We start from the raw sequence: 15,948 nt of genomic DNA, 5'->3' as shown, positions 1-15,948 counted from the left end.
TCCAATTTGGGATCGGAGCCTTTACGTCTATTGGAACTATAGACGTTAACAGCCCTATAGGCAAGGTATAATTCCATATTATTAAAGCAGATACTCCCTTTCTACTTTGCTTGGCAGATATAGATAAACTCTATATTAAATACAATAACCTAAAGGACGTTATTATTACTCGCACTAAAAAGGTGCCAGTGGTTAGATGATTTGGCCACCCATTTCTCTTATAAAGCTTCTCCTTACAGTCCTATCTCGTTAAGTCTTTTAATACGAACCCTTGCTATTTAACCAATATAGAACTACGACGCCTATACCGTTGATTTGGTTACCTATTAGTTAATAAACTATAAAAGCTTCTTAACAAGACTAGCTATGGCTATAACACTAATAGATCTGCTATTAAAGAGCTAACTAGACTCTACCACTATTGCTAGAAGTTTAGTAGATTTCTAGGTAGATTTCGCTTCACCTTATAAAACGACGTTAATTTTAATTATAATATTATTATTAATATTATGTATATTAACGGGTCCCCCCTACTACACGTAGTTAACGAAGTAACTTAATTTTAAGCTGGTAGATAGCTACGAGATATTAGCGCTAAGCACACTTAGGACGTTCTATAAATGTGCTAGATTAATAGCTATTTAGGACTACCAGACTTAATTACCACAGACACTAAAAAGAACTTTGTTAGTAAGGAGTTTAAACACTATGCTGCTACTATAGGAGCAACTATAAAGTTAGTTCCGGTCGAATTATACAATTCTATTAGAATAGTAGAACGCTACTACGGTCTGCTACGACAAGCCTACTAAATCATTACGACTAAAATCCCTAAAATTAGCAAGGAGATGGCCCTATAAATGGCCTTTAAAGCCATTAATAATACGGCTAGCCTAGAAGGCCTAATCCCTACACTCCTAGTCTTTAGAGCTTACCCCTAAATAGTTAAATCGGACGCGCCATTACCTTTAGTTATACAGCAAGCTGCGGCTATTAAGAAAGTAATAGTGGAAATCTAGAAGTTACGAGCTGAACGACAGATCGCTAATGCTCTTAATATACGAAATGGACTACAAACTAACGCTATTTATGGCCTCCTACCTAGTTCGCCTGTCTTAGTTTAGAGAAAAGGTAATACTAGCTAAAGTAGTTATTGGGACGAACTATATATACTACTCGCCGTTAACGGCGAGACCTGCACTATAAAGCTACTAAATGGGCCTATAACCTTCTACTCTATAGTTATAAAACTTTATTTACTGGACCTATAAGACCTAGTTAAACCACAAGAGTCTGCTAAATTAGATGAACTAGTACCTTTACTAGCCGAACCTTAATTATTACCTAAGGCTGAACTATAGCCACTGCTAAAGTGAGGTAGAGGTCGCCCCTATAAATACCTATTGCTTACAGCCGTCGCAAATATAGCTGTTACGGATGCTATAATAAATATAGGCGCTTTTACGGGTGATATTGCGGATATTGCTGATATCGCTATCTACCTATAGGACGATAATACTATAGATACGGCTAACACCACTATTTACTTACAGAACGATAGTAATACCTAATTTAGTGCTTTACGATAAAAGGAGGTTATAGGCCTACTCGAGAAAAGCGTCTTTAAGATTATTAAGCTGCATAATATACCAAAGGGGGTTAAACTCTTTAATTTATGGTTTATTAACAAGATTAAGAATAAGGGAACTAATAAAGCCTTTAAGAAATCACAACTCGTTATATAGGCCTATAATGACTTAGAGAAAGAGCTAGTCCTTACTTAGTTACTAACAATTTAACGAGTTAGCTAGCGGCTGATTCTCTGTATCGCTGCTATGCTACTATAGACATAACTTTACCTCTAAGATATCTTATAAGCCTATATCTAGTCTACTACGAACCTAAACCGCGAGTTCTATGTATAACCACTATATAAGCTAAATAAACAATTAGGAATTAATATGGACTCCGTTTTAAAGGTTATAAAGCCACTTTATAGAGTACCTAAAGCTAGAAACCACTGGTTTAAGATATACTATTTACACTACGTTAATTAGCTGCGAATGGACCAGTCCATATACAACCCTTACTTACTTTACAGTAATAAGCCTTTTGGAATTATTGGCCTATAGATTAATAATACACTATTTCTTATAGATAATACCTTTATAGAGGCTAAATAAAGTAAACTATATAAGGCCGAATTTATAGCTAAGGAGCGAGAGTAACTAACCGCTAATATACCAATTAAGTTCAACGGAGGACTTATTTAATTAATATAAGATAGGAGTATTACACTAACGTAAAAGCGTCAGTGTAAGAACCTTAGTGTGGTTAATACTACGCTAGTAAATAGTACTAGCTCTAGAGGAGTTACGCGTAGCTTACTTACGCTAAAGGACCAGTATATTGCTTAACGCGCTAGAGGAGCTTATATTGCCTTAGTCTGTTAGCTAGAGGCCTTATTTAACCTATTCTTTACTACCTAGGTAATTAACCCAGTTAAAGATAATATAAAGAGTCTTAATAAGTAATTAAGCTAGTAGATTAAGAACGCAAATAGAGGCCTAAAGTTTATTAAGCTAGATGTTAACACCTTATAACTTCTGGTATTTATAGACGCTTTCTTTACCAATAATAAGGACCTATCTTCATAAATTGGCTATGTTATTATACTAGCTAACGCAACTAAGAAGGCTAATATCGTCTATTGGAGCTTAATTAAGTGTAAGAGAGTTACTAGAAGCGTTTTGGCCTCTAAACTCTACGGAATAGCTTACGGCTTTAATATCGCCGTTGCCATTAAGTCTACGGTAGATAAGGTCCTATAGACCAACCTTCCGCTTATACTTTGCACTAATTCTAAGTCGCTATATAAGAGAAGCAATTAATAATTAATGTAATGTGCCTATAATAAGCTTATAAACGTCGGCAGATTATAGAGGTTAAATAGATTAATGGCGAAGCTAACCCTACGGACGCGATAACTAAGGGGAAGCCTTATATCGCCTTATAGCGACTTATTAATATAAACCAAGTTAATATACAGGCTGTAGGTTAAGTAGAACGTAAGAAGTAATAGAAGGTGGCTTGCGGGTTATATAACTAGCAGAAGACGGCAGAAACTTATATAACCGGCAGAAGATAGCAGGAAGTTATGTAATTGGCAGAAGTTAGGTTTAACAGAATTTGGTAGAAATTGGTAATATGGCAGAATTTGGCAGAATTTAGTAATATGGCAGAATTTAGCAGAACTCTGTAACATAGTAGAATTTAGCAGAATTCGGTAATATAATAGAATTTAGCAGAAAATTAATAAGTTGGCAGAATATAGCATGTACCGCGCCCTAGCGCTGTTATAGCTATTGCGTATTATAGATGGAAGAGCTAGCTATTGCGTATATACTACGAATAGTCTAGAAGTAGGCTTAACTTTAAAGTGTAGATTAGCCTTCTTTTTAGAGTTACTCTAGTATCGGAATATTAATTATATAACGTGGTTATAAGACTACGTAGCGAGGTTAGCTAATCTAACCTTGGAGTAACCCCTTACTTCTAGACAATAACCAACTACTAACTTTAATACCGCATACGTACCACTACAAGTAATATTCGTGCACGTTGATAAAGTAAGTATACCAACACTTAGATATATAGAAGGATTTATTTACTTAAATATAGTCCGGGAGATCTACTATAATTACCCCTTAGTATACTATAAGTATAAGGTATAGGCCGTCCTATTTATTATCCCATTTCTTCTTAGGTTTATTTATCTTTATATTTTCTAAGCTAACTATAACTATATTGCCTTTATAAAATAACGCGCTCTTATCCCTATAGGTATTAGCGTTATCTTTATAGCGTTACTATAAAATCTAGGCTAGGGCCTTAAGCTATATTAATATCCGCTTAAAGCGGTTGGCTATAGAGTCTACGCGGAAGAACTCCTTCTTTGCTTATACTAATAGTATTAGTAAGTAGGGGCCAGTAGGCTTAATTCTAAGGTAAGGGTTAAAGCCATAGTTTATAAAAAATGGGGAGATGTTAGCGACTTAGTCAATCGAGATATAAGTACGGCAAAATGGTCGCGTAAGCCTGTACGATTGGATTGTCTATAAACGAGAATCTAAAGCTAAAGAAAGGAAAGGAGAAGAAGGGGAGCGCCGCTCGAAGCTATATACGATCTTCGCGTTACGTGACCGCAATATGCGGCAATCTGTGGCAACTTGCCGGTGCGTAGTTCTGCCAAGTTCTGCCAGTGCCGTAACATTACCCCCCCCTCTAAAAAAGCCTGCCCTTAGGCTTTGCTGCTAAAAGTCTTAGTAAGAGAACCTAACTAATTAAATAACTTTAACCGCCGGTTGAAGTTTCTAGATATCTTAACACCTTATATAACTAAGAAATTTCTAGAGCGTTCTTATCCTTATGTTCTTCTAATAGCTTATTATCTTTATTATGCTAGCATTCTATCTACTTATTTAGGTACTTTAGCGGTCTAAGTTTATTAGGGTAACGGCTATAGAACTCCTAAAGCTTATAGGGGCTACCTATAAAGTTCTATATAGGGTACTAAGTGGGGTCTAGGTTATATCCTTTCTAACTAATATAATACTTTAACGTTCCCTTTACAAGTTTATAGGCCAGTATTTCTTTAATTTTCTATTTATTATCGTCGTTAACTTAAATTAGCAGGGGAGGTTTATTCTTTTATCTAGATAGTAGGTTATTTGCAGCTTTCTGTAGCTTATCCAGTAAGAAGATAGGGTGGACTTTAATTAAGTCTAGGAGCTTAACCTTGTACAAGTTACCTACTTTATTAAGAATCTTATATAGTCCTGCCATTTTATAGTCTAGCTTACGGCTAGGCTATTCTGTCTTCTAGTTCTTTGTTATAACCTAGACTATATCGCCTATAGTAAAGTTAGGCTCGCGCCTATGCTTATTTACCTACTATTCTATTAATTTCTAGGCCTTTTTTAGGTTTATATAGGCTACTTTCTAGGCTTCTTTTAAGCGCTTAGCGTACTGCTAGGCTTTCTTATAAAATAGTTTTTCGCGTATAGTCTGGGGCCCTTCTGGTCTTTCCCAGTTAAAGCTTATACGGGGTAGGTAACCTATTTCTAGTTAAATAGGGGCAAATCCGGTAGAGTTATAGGGTAGGGTTGCTTAGGCGTAGTCTATTAAGGGTAATAGTTCGGCCTAGTTATCCTAGAAGTAGTTAATAAAAGGCCGGAGTCTCTAGTCTAAGTATTAATTTATAATCTCCGTTTAACCGTCTATCTGGGGGTAATATACCGTAAAAAGCTTTAGCTTAATGCCTAGGATCCGGGTGAACTTATTTTAAAAGGCTAATATAAACTACGGCCTGCGGTTAGATATAATAGTATTTAGTAGTCCGTAAATTTAGTAGACGTAGTAAATATACAGTTGGGCTGCCTCTTTAGTATTAATATTTTTGTAATAGGGAATTAAGAACGGGCGCTTACTAAAGCGGTTAACTAGGATTATAACTATATTATATCTATTATAGTCTAGAGGTAGCTTATAAAAGTCTATAGAGACATATTACTAGGGGCGGTTAGGTATTAAGAGGGGTTTTAATAATCCTAGGGTCTTATCTTATAGGATTATAGACCTACGGTAGTTGTTATAGTTTTATATATAGCAGTTAATATTTATAACTATTCCGGGCCAGTAGTAGCGGTCGCTAATAATCCTACAGGTCTTATTCTTTCTAGGGTAGGCCGTAGAGACCTAGGTATATGCTTTAGCAATAAGCTAAGTCTATAAGTTCTGTTTCTCTACTACTACTAGCCGTTCCTAATGCTTAAGTAATCCATTTTTAAGGGACTATGGGCTGGTAACGTTCTTTACCTTTTTATAGTACTCCTGTAGAGAAGGGGCCGTACGGTTTATCTATAGTAATTCATTAATTAAGTTAAGTCCTAAAGGGTTAATAGGATATATCTCGGCGCCTAAGGGGTCTNTACTTAGTTCTGCNTATATCNNGGGGTTAAGGTNCTCTAGTNNTAGTAGCGTCTNGGTCNNTAATAAGATCTTNNNAGCCGTATAGTTACCTAGGTCTTATTTACGCCTAGTAAGAGTATCCGTATAGTTCGTAGCGCCTAGTTTATATATAATTAAGAAGTTAAACTAAGATAGGACGTCCGCCTAGCGTGCCTACTAGGCCGTAAGGGCCTTAGTTATTATAAAGTATTCTAGGGCCTTATAATTTAACACTACTTTAATAGGTTTAGGGGTCCTCTCTAGCTGTATACGCCAGTGCTAAAAGCTAGAGATAATAGCCAGTATTTCTTTATTATAGATGTGGTAGTTTAGTTTAGCATCTATTATAGTCTTTAAATAGTATACAATAGGGTGCTATTCTCCGTCCGGTTGCTTCTGGGAAAAAATACCAGCTATCGCGCCGTTTAAGGCATTAGTTTCTAGCATTAAGGGCCGTTCTAGGTTAAAGTGGGCAAGTAGGGGGGCTAATACTAGCTGTTTTTTAAGCTTATTAAAGGCCTGCATATATATGGCGTTAAAGTAAAAGGGCTGGTTTTTCCTAGTAAGGCGGTTAAGAGGCTAGGCGATCCTGCTGTAGTTCTTAATAAAGCGTTAGTAGAAGTTATAGAAACCTAAAAACGATTGCACCCCCTTTATAGTCCAAGGGGGCGTCTACTAGTTAATTGCGGTCATTTTCTCTAGGTCGGCCTTAATTCTATCTGTGCTAATAATAAAACCTAGGTACTTTATACGCTTAATACTAAATTCTAACTTCTTAATATTGGCCTAGAGGCCAGCTTTGCGGAGCCGTTATAGGACTTTATAGACGTGCTCCTTATATTCTAATTTGTTCTCTAAATAGATTATAATATTATTTAGATAGGCTGTATAGAAGTTATTAAGGTAGTTAAAGAGTATATTGTTTATATACCGCTGGTACATAGCTAGTCCATTAGTTAGTCTAAAAAGAAGTACCTTATATTTATACGTCCCGTAATAAATCTAAAATATAGTAAAATCTTTAGACCTAGGGTCTATCCTAATTTAGTAAAAGGCCTAGCGGATATTAAGCTTTATAAAAACCTTAGCTCTACTTATTTAGGTAAGAGTTTTATTAAGTAAGGGCAGCGGGTAGCGGTCCTTGCGGGTTATATTATTTAGCTTACGGTAGTTAATGCAGAAGCGCAGTCCTCTATTTAGCTTTTTAATAAAGAGAATAGGTAAGTTAAAAGGGGCTTAGCTAGGCTCAATAAAGCCCTTATTTAGGTTATTAATAAGGTACTACTTTATAGCCTATAATTTGGTAATAGACTATAGGTAAAGAGGGCTAAAGCTAAGGGTGCTTCCCTTATCTTACTTGATCTTAATCTTATAGTTATATAGTTAGTGGGGTAGAAGCATATTAGACGCTATCTTAGAGAATATGTCCTTAAATTTCTAGTATTAATTAGGCAGTTTTTGCTCTACTAGTTCTTTATCTATAAGCCCGCTTTTTTATCTACTAAGCTCACTTTCCTTTTCCTTAATTATTTAGTTAATTTTGTATAGGCTAGTTATAAAGGCAACGGTATTAGGCTGAACTAGGTTCTAGTAGAATCCTACAGCGCTAATGCAGCAGATATTAACTGGTGGGAGGTCCGTAGGTTTCTTTGGCGTTTATTAGGCCGTAGTTTGCGGTATAAGGTTTATAGTCTTCCTTAGCTTACGTTTTATTTTCCGTAAGTTATCCTTCCTATCTATTAGTTTAATGTAGCGTCTAATATCCCTAGCTTTCCTTTATAGCTTCGTGGGGTTCTCCATAGGGAACTTAGCTAGGTCACTACCGACTTTTTAGGTCTTTAGTGCGGGTGGCGTAATATAGGTAGTCTGGGGGCGGCGTAGTATATAGATCCGTTGCGGGTTAAGCTGTACGTCCTTCTTAAAGGCCTAGTCTCTACGTATAGCATTAGCCTAGTAAATGGTATTAATCTAGGGCCGTATAAGGTTTTCTATTATAATGCTAATTTCTTTTATAAAGGAAGGGGTTAGGGGTAGAGTTTTAGGCTAGATAAGCTGTTTACTCCGTACTTTAAGCTGCAAGCCTAAATAGGCTAGCTATTTTCTTTCTAAGATTATATTATGGCTTCCTAAGTCTATAATAAGAAAGGGGATATTATACTACCTTTATCCGTTAACGCGGAGGTAGATCCGCAAGATAGTTATAATAGGTGGCCCTATCTATCCGTTATAACCGTAAATAGGGATTAGTTTAGGCAGTTTTTTAAAGGGTGCATTTAAAAAGTTAGCTAGTTTTATAGCGCACTTTATATTAATTAAGGTAAAGGCATTTACTCCTAAGTTAGCTAAAGTAGAGGTTAAAACTTAATATCTATTGCGAAATAAAGTATAAGGGATAGTGTAGCTTCTTTTACCAACTAGCTGACCTAGATTAATATATAATATATTAATCCCTTTTAACCCTAAAGAGGAGTTTTTCTTTAGGGTTTCTCTTTTTCCGGCTCTATACTGTCCTCCTAAATTAATAGGACCTTATTTGTCCTTGCCTTTATTAGGCAGTTCCTTACAGGGTAGCCTATTTAACCGCACGAGAAGTAAGCTCCTTAATTGCTAAGGGCCTATATATAGGGGTCGCTATATATAGGCCGGGTGTACACTAGGCCCACAGTAGGGGTAGCTGCGCGGCTAGCTGCTAGGTTAGTTATAGGAGTTGCCAATCGTGCCGGGGCACTATGGGCTGTACTTATAGTACTTATAGCCTAGTTTGCAAGGTTTCTAGTTTTTAGCTAGTTAGCACGTGCCTTAATTTAACAAAGGCCTTAGTTAATAGCTAGGCAATAGTCCGTAAGTTCCTTTAACGTCTATACTATAGTATAAGCTAGTAATACGGCCTACTATAGGTCTAGGGTAAGCTTGTTAAAGAGGTCTAGTAGTAGGTCTTCCTGGGGGATCTAGGCCTGTCCGGCTAGGTATAGAAAGCGGGTTTAGAAGGCCGAAAAGGTCTCCGTTGTTTTTATATTTAGGCTTTTATAGCTAAGGCGGGCGTTCTATACTTTAAAAGGGTCCTTATAAATAGAAGATAAGTATTTAATTATTTCTTCTTTAGAGATAAAGGGGTTTATTAAGTCTTTAGTGTATTGCGGGCGTAAATGCATCTGGGCGTCTCCGCCAGTACGGCCGAAGACGTAGGCTATTTTAGCTCAGGCGTTAGGGAAGTAGTCTGCATTAACTTTAAGCTTGTCCCGTAATTAAAGCTTCTAATTATTAAATATAGGGTTGGTTCCGTCTGTAAGTAGTAGGGGGTCCGCGACCTTTACTAACTGCTTTGGTGCTATATAGGCCTTAGTAGATCTACTAAGGCGCTAGGATAGGGCCCAAAGGACTATAGTAAGTCTTTAGTTATCTAATAATGACTCATTATTAGATATAGGGGTATCTCTGGCTTTAAGCAGCTCTCGTAATTGTTTAATTTCGGCATTGGCAGCTGTAAGCTCCGCCTAGGGGGTTAAAACGTTAATTATTTCTTTATCTAAAGTATTTAAGGGTCCTACAGCTGCTTTACCTGCTGCTGTGGTTTATGGTATAGTGGTAGGGGTATTAGGTAATTCTGGGTAATTTCTTTAGGGGTTCTGGTCTGTATATATCTTATAGGTCCTTTCCTTAGAGTTCTGTTCTTTTCTTTTAGGTCCTGTCCTTGTAGTCCTAGTAATGTCCTTAAGGTCCTATTCTGTGTTCTTGTAGATATATTTAAGTTCCTTCTTAGAAAGAAAGAGTAGAGTAAGCTTTAGATAATATTAGCGACTTAGTTAATTAAGACATAAGTACGGCAAAATAGTCGCGCAAGCCTATACGATTGGATTGTCTATAAATAAGAATCTAAAGCTAAAGAAAGGAAAGGAGAAGAAGGGGAGCGCCGCTCGAAGCTATATACGATCTTCACGTCACGTGACCGCAATATGCGGCAATCTGTAGTAACTTGCCGGTGCGTAGTTCTGCTAAGTTCTGCTAGTGCCGTAACAGGAGATGCCTATACTTTTATTAACTTAGTTATTTATAGTAAACTTAGTAAGCGGTAGGTAGTTAACCTAGTTATCCTATATAAAGCTAATAAAAGTATAAAGGTACTTATTTACGGCAGCGTTAATAATTTTAGTTTAGCTGTCTATTTCTGGGTGCTAGGCTAAGCTTAGTCTTAAGGTTATCTTAAGGCGTTTACTTAGTCGTTGCTAGAAGTTGTTAATAAATTATATACCGCGATTAGAGATAATTGTGCTTAGTATACTATAGAGCTTATATATATTATTAATAAAACTATTAACTAGCTCCTCTATTAAGAGTCCTATTACTAAAATAAGGTATCGCATTTTAGTTAGGCGGTCTATAATAATAAGGATATATTTATATACCTTACCATAGCATTAGTATACTATAGTTAATTAAAATATTGGTTTATAGGTAAGCGGGTAGTTTTAATAGCTTTAGGAAACTAGGTGGGGCAAAATAAGGGGTTTTAGTACATCGGGAAAATATTCGCAGGCTGGGTTTCAAGTCGACTTTGTTAAGCGCGTTTCGCGTAATTAACCAACTTGACACATTCAAAAGTTAAATAACACGCAGTTGACCAACTTGATATATTTAAAAGTTAAATAACACGTAATTGACCTATAATTGACCTGCAATTAACCAACTTAATATATTTAAAAGTTAAATAACACGCAGTTAACTAACTTATATATTTCTTAATATACAATTAAGGTAATATAATATANTATTTTTAAGTTATATGCTCAAGAGGCTCTGCACGAGGCTCTGCACGAGGCTCTGCACGAGGCTCTGCACGAAGCTCTGCACGAAGCTCTGCACGAAGCTCTGCGACAGAGGCTCTGCACGAAGCTCTACACGAAGCTCTACACGAAGCTCTACGTACAGAGGCTCTGCACGAGGCTCTGCGCGAAGCTCTGNGTACGGAGGCTCTACACGAAGCTCTACATCGGGTCCCCGCACGTGCCTCTGCCAAGTTACCCCCTTTGCAGCCACCTTATTTTTTACCCTTCCTTATATCCTCCCTACCTTAGGAGGCACTGGAACGGCAGCCAGTAGAAGACCGTCGCTAGAACCAGACAACCGTCGCCAGAACCAGACGACCGTCGCCAGAACTAGATGACCGTCGCCAGAACTAGACGACCGTCGCCAAAACCAGATGACCGTCGCCAGAACTAGACAACCGTCACCAGGACCAGATAACCGTCGCCAGAACCAGACGACGACCGTTCAAACGACTAGCCAGTAAACACCACGAACAATTTAATTAATTAATCAATCGAATTGAACCAGAGCTTTGATATCGGCCCGTTACCGAATCGAATTAAGACTTCCTAGGGAGGCACCCCAGACGACTACCGTTTGAATGTATAGCCAGCGAACGGCTATAGAGAACGATTCGAATCAATAAGAGCCTTCGATTAGGCCAACTCCTCCCCCGAATTAAACCAGACACTAACGCAGGCAGGTAGGCAGGTAGGTAGGCAGGTAGGTAGGTAGGTAGGTAGGTAAACAAATAAGTAGGTAGGCAGACAAGTAGGTAGGTAGGCAGGTAGGTAGGTAGGAGAGGACTGTTGCCAGAACTAGACGACCGTCGCTAGAACTAGACGACCGTCGCCAGAACTAGACGACCGTCGCCAGAACTAGATGACCGTCGCTAGAACCACGACCGTCGCCAGAACTAGACGACCGTCGCCAGAACTAGATAACCGTCGCCAGAACTAGACGACCGTCGCTAAAACTATAACCGTCGCCAGAGCTAGACGAACGTCGCCAGAACTAGATGACTGTCGCCAGAACCAGATGACCGTCGCCAGAACTAGATAACCGTCGCCAGAACTAGACAACCGTTGCCAGAACTAGACGACCGTCGCCAGAACTAGACGACCGTCGCTAAAACTAGACGACTGTCGCTAGAACTATAACTGTCGCTAGAACTAGACGAACGTCGCCAGAACTAGATGACCGTCGCCAGAACTAGATAACCGTCGCCAGAACTAGACGACCGTTGCTAAAACTAGTAGACGACCGTTACCAGAACCAGACGACGACCGTTTAAATAACCAGCCAGCGAACACCACAAATGATTTAATCGATTAATTGAATTAATCTAGAGCCTATTACCAAATCGAATTGAATTAAGGCCTCCTAGGGAGGCACCCTAGATGACTACTGTTTAAATGTACAGCCAGCGAATGGCTATGGAGAACGATTTAAATTAATTAGAGCCTTTAATCGGGCCGACCTCTCCCCCGAATTGAATTAGACACTATAGGCAGATGTAGACAGGTAGGCGATGTAGATAGGTAGATAATGCAGATAGGTAGACGATGTAAACAGGTAGGCGATGTAGACAGGTAGGCGATATAGATAGGTAGGTAATGCAGATAGGTAGGTAATATAGATAGATAGACGATGTAGACCGGTAGATAATATAGATAGGTAGGCGATACAGATAGGTAGATAATATAGATAGGTAGGTAATGCAGATAGGTAGGTAATATAAATAGGTAGGTAATGTAGACAGGTAGGTAATGTAGATAGGTAGACGATGTAGACAGGTAGATAATGTAGATAGGTAGGCGATGCAGACAGGTAGGTGATGTAGATAGGTAGGTAATGTAGATAGGTAGACAATGCAGACAGATAGGTGATGTAGATAGGTAGGTAATGCAGATAGGTAGGTAATGTAGATAGGTAGGTAATGTAGATAGGTAGATAATGCAGATAGGTAGCAGATGTAGACATAATAGATTATATAAAGAAGTGTATATAATTTATCTTGCTAGCTTTATAAATGGCTTTAAAGTAGTCTTTATTATCTAAAATTATAAGTTATATAGGTTGCGTAGGTTGCGTAGGTTATGTAGGTTATATAGGCTATACGTAGGCTGCGCGCAGGCTGCACGTAGGCTGCGTATTAAATGAACTCGACATAGGCTGGTTTGTCAAGTTGGTTAATGCCCTTAATGGTCCGCTAACGACGCTAACTTCTAGCAGCTGAGGTCATTTACAAGGGACAATATTTTGCCGATGTATTAAAGTATAGGGTATAGTCTTTAATAAAGGTAGCTATAAATTAGGAGATTCCTAGCCACTAGTATATTTAGTTTAAGAGGTTAAGGGTCTTAACCCAGCTAGGGTAACTAGTGGGGCCGCTACTATAAGAGTAATAGATAACTTTTAGGCGGAGGTCTAGGGCGTTAAGGATAAAGAGATATTAGCGGAAGTAGATCTATCCGTTAATAATACTATATTCTAACTTATTATAATAAAGTAATTTTCTAATTTTCTTTAGCTAATGGCAAGCTTTCTAATTATATAAGGCCGCTACTATATTTCTTGCGAGTTTGTTCTCCTAATATCCTAACTAGATTAACTTATCTAGTAACTTTTCGGCTATTTTAGGGTCTAAAGCGGCTATAAACTTTGTATTATTAGAGTTATAGGACTTATATAGCAATTCTTTTAAGATTATAGGGTTAATTTTCTAGGGCGGTATAATGACTTAGGCTTAGTAGCGGAGGCGTTTATTATTAGTATCCTTAGGCCTTATTTCTAGTAGCTAGCTTAGGGCGTTAGGGAGCGTGGCTTTGCTATTAGGTCTATATATAATTATAAAGTTAAACTATAAAAGGAACTCTGCCTACTAAACTTGGCGTTAATTTAGCTGCTTAGTAGTTATAAACGTCTATAGGTTTTTATAGTTAGTAATAATTTTAAACGGCTCCTTAGTCCCTTATAGCTTAGGATACTATTCCTCTAAAGCCTTAATAATAGCTAAGAGTTCTTTATTATAGATTTTATAGTTATACTTTAGCGCAGAGTACTTTACGGAGAAGAATGCGACCGGTCTTAATTTACCGTTATTATTATACTAAAAAAGGACTCCGCCAGAAGCCTAATTTAATATATCTATCTCTACTACTGTCTTCTTTATATAGTTATAATATACTAGTACTGGTGCTAAGGTAAAGGCTCCCTTAAGGGCCTTAAACGATTTGGCTTATTCTGGTCCCTATAGCTATCCAATATCCTTCTTTAGGAGTTTTATTATAGGTGTAGCAACGGCAGAGTAGCCTTAGATAAATTATTAGTAGAAGTTCGCGAAGCTAAGAAATTATTATAGTTCTTTAATTAATATTGGGTCCTTCTATTCCTATAAGGCTTGTACCTTTTTAGGGTTTATAGTTATGCTATTAGTTAAGATAATTAAGCTAAGGTATTTTGTTTTAGTAAAGTAAAACTTAGACTTATTAATATTAACCTAAAGTTTAGTATTACTAAGTCTTTAAATAACTTCATTTATATACTTAGTGTGCTTAGTATATGTTTTAGAAAAGATAAGGACGTTATTAAGGTAGGCAGTATAGTAGTTATTAAGGGCGTTATATAAAATATAATTAATATAGTTTTAAAATATAGCGGGTGCGTTATAGAGGCTAAATAGTATAATTAGTATTTTATAGAGTCCGAACTAGGTAATAAATGCTATAAGCTACTTATAGCCCTCTATAATCCGGATTTAGTTAAACGTAATTGTAACCGACTATTGGTACTATGCTGTTGTCGACCTAAGATCGGACTTACTTACTACCGTCTCACTACCTCAGCTGCTTACCCCTGCATATCTTACCATTTAGCTGCTTACCCTTGTAATTCTTATCACCTGTCTCTATTCCTTATATCTTCCTTATATATATATAGAGAGCCTCTAGAGCTACATTTACAATTAAGTCGTTCACTTAATTCTCCCACATTATACTGTTACAGTAATAATTATATTAAGTTTAGTAAAGTACTTAGTATTATAAAGTGCGTTAAGTGTCTTATAGATTAGTAGTAGTAGGTACCGATTCTTAATAGTAACTATATTTAGGCCTTAGTAGTTATAATAAATTTATATACCACTACCGGGCTTAGTAGTAAGGAGGAGTAGTACGGTAGCTAGTAAGGTTAATTTGCGGATAAAACCCTTATCTAGTATCTTATTAATCCACTTTTTTATATACCTAAGTTTAGTAGGTAAGAGCAGTCTGTTTTTATAGTATAGGGCCTAGTTTCTAGGAATAATCTTAATTTTATGGTCCCATAGTTGGTAAGGGGGCAGCTTATCTATATTTTTAGGGAGAAAGTGCTTAATATATTTGCGGAACTCTATTAGTAAGCATTATAAAATATCTTTATAGGTTAATCCTGGTTTACCTTTTAGAAAATTTTTAATATTAGTATTAACTATCTTCTAGCGTAGAGACTTAGGCTTAGTTTTTAGGTTTGTCTTAAGGAAATTATAAAAATAAGGGGGTAGCGCTTTACGGGCTTCTTTTATTATATAGTGTCGGGAATGAGGCAAGTTGCCGTCACGTACGGCAAACTGCCGTCACGTGATGGCAAGTTGCCATCACGTGTCGCCGCGGCACTAGCGTGGCGAGGAGCCTTACGTTCCTCGCCCTTCCTCATTCTAAATTAATAAGCTTTATTAACCAACATCACTATAACCCTACTCGAGTAGTTGTTATTGGTGAGTTACCCTATATAACTAACACTAATTAGTGGTTAAATATACAGTTAACTATAGAGCAGCTAGGTTTTCAAACAGAAGAGATAGTTTTATATAGGGGTGCTATATACGCTTATATGAAATGGATCCTAATAATACTATACTACCTTAGACTTATAGAAAACTAGTAATAAAAGTGTTATTAAGTACTAGGAGATACTAAGTTGCGTTTATTATATAGAACAACCGCATTTATAAAGATTTAGTTAAGTACTTTAGGTTAGAAGTATTACTAAACCTAGGGTTCTAAGTTAACGTCTAAAACGCGTTAAATAATATCTTAAATTGCCTACCTCTTAATAGTAAACCTATAAGATTTTATAAAACCGAAAATCCTATCT

The 15,948-nt window shown here is 37.1% G+C and overlaps 1 protein-coding gene across 1 annotated transcript; it reads right to left on the bottom strand.

Annotated features, from left to right (window-relative positions):
• Nucleotides 1-14,206: 14,206 nt before the first annotated feature.
• On the bottom strand, nucleotides 14,207-14,458 carry K441DRAFT_575059 (uncharacterized protein; the record flags this gene model as incomplete). Its single annotated transcript, XM_067644137.1, has 2 exons — nucleotides 14,207-14,314; nucleotides 14,348-14,458. Coding segments are annotated over 2 exons (219 nt in total), but the record flags the coding sequence as incomplete, so codon positions are not given.
• Between the last annotated feature and the right edge of the window lie 1,490 nt (nucleotides 14,459-15,948).

Source organism: Cenococcum geophilum (genome assembly GCF_001692895.1).
Source record: "Cenococcum geophilum 1.58 unplaced genomic scaffold K441scaffold_39, whole genome shotgun sequence".
NCBI classification, from domain to species: Eukaryota; Fungi; Ascomycota; class Dothideomycetes; order Gloniales; family Gloniaceae; genus Cenococcum; species Cenococcum geophilum.
Note: the sequence above shows the minus strand (reverse complement) of the source record. Positions and strands in the feature narration are given on the sequence as shown.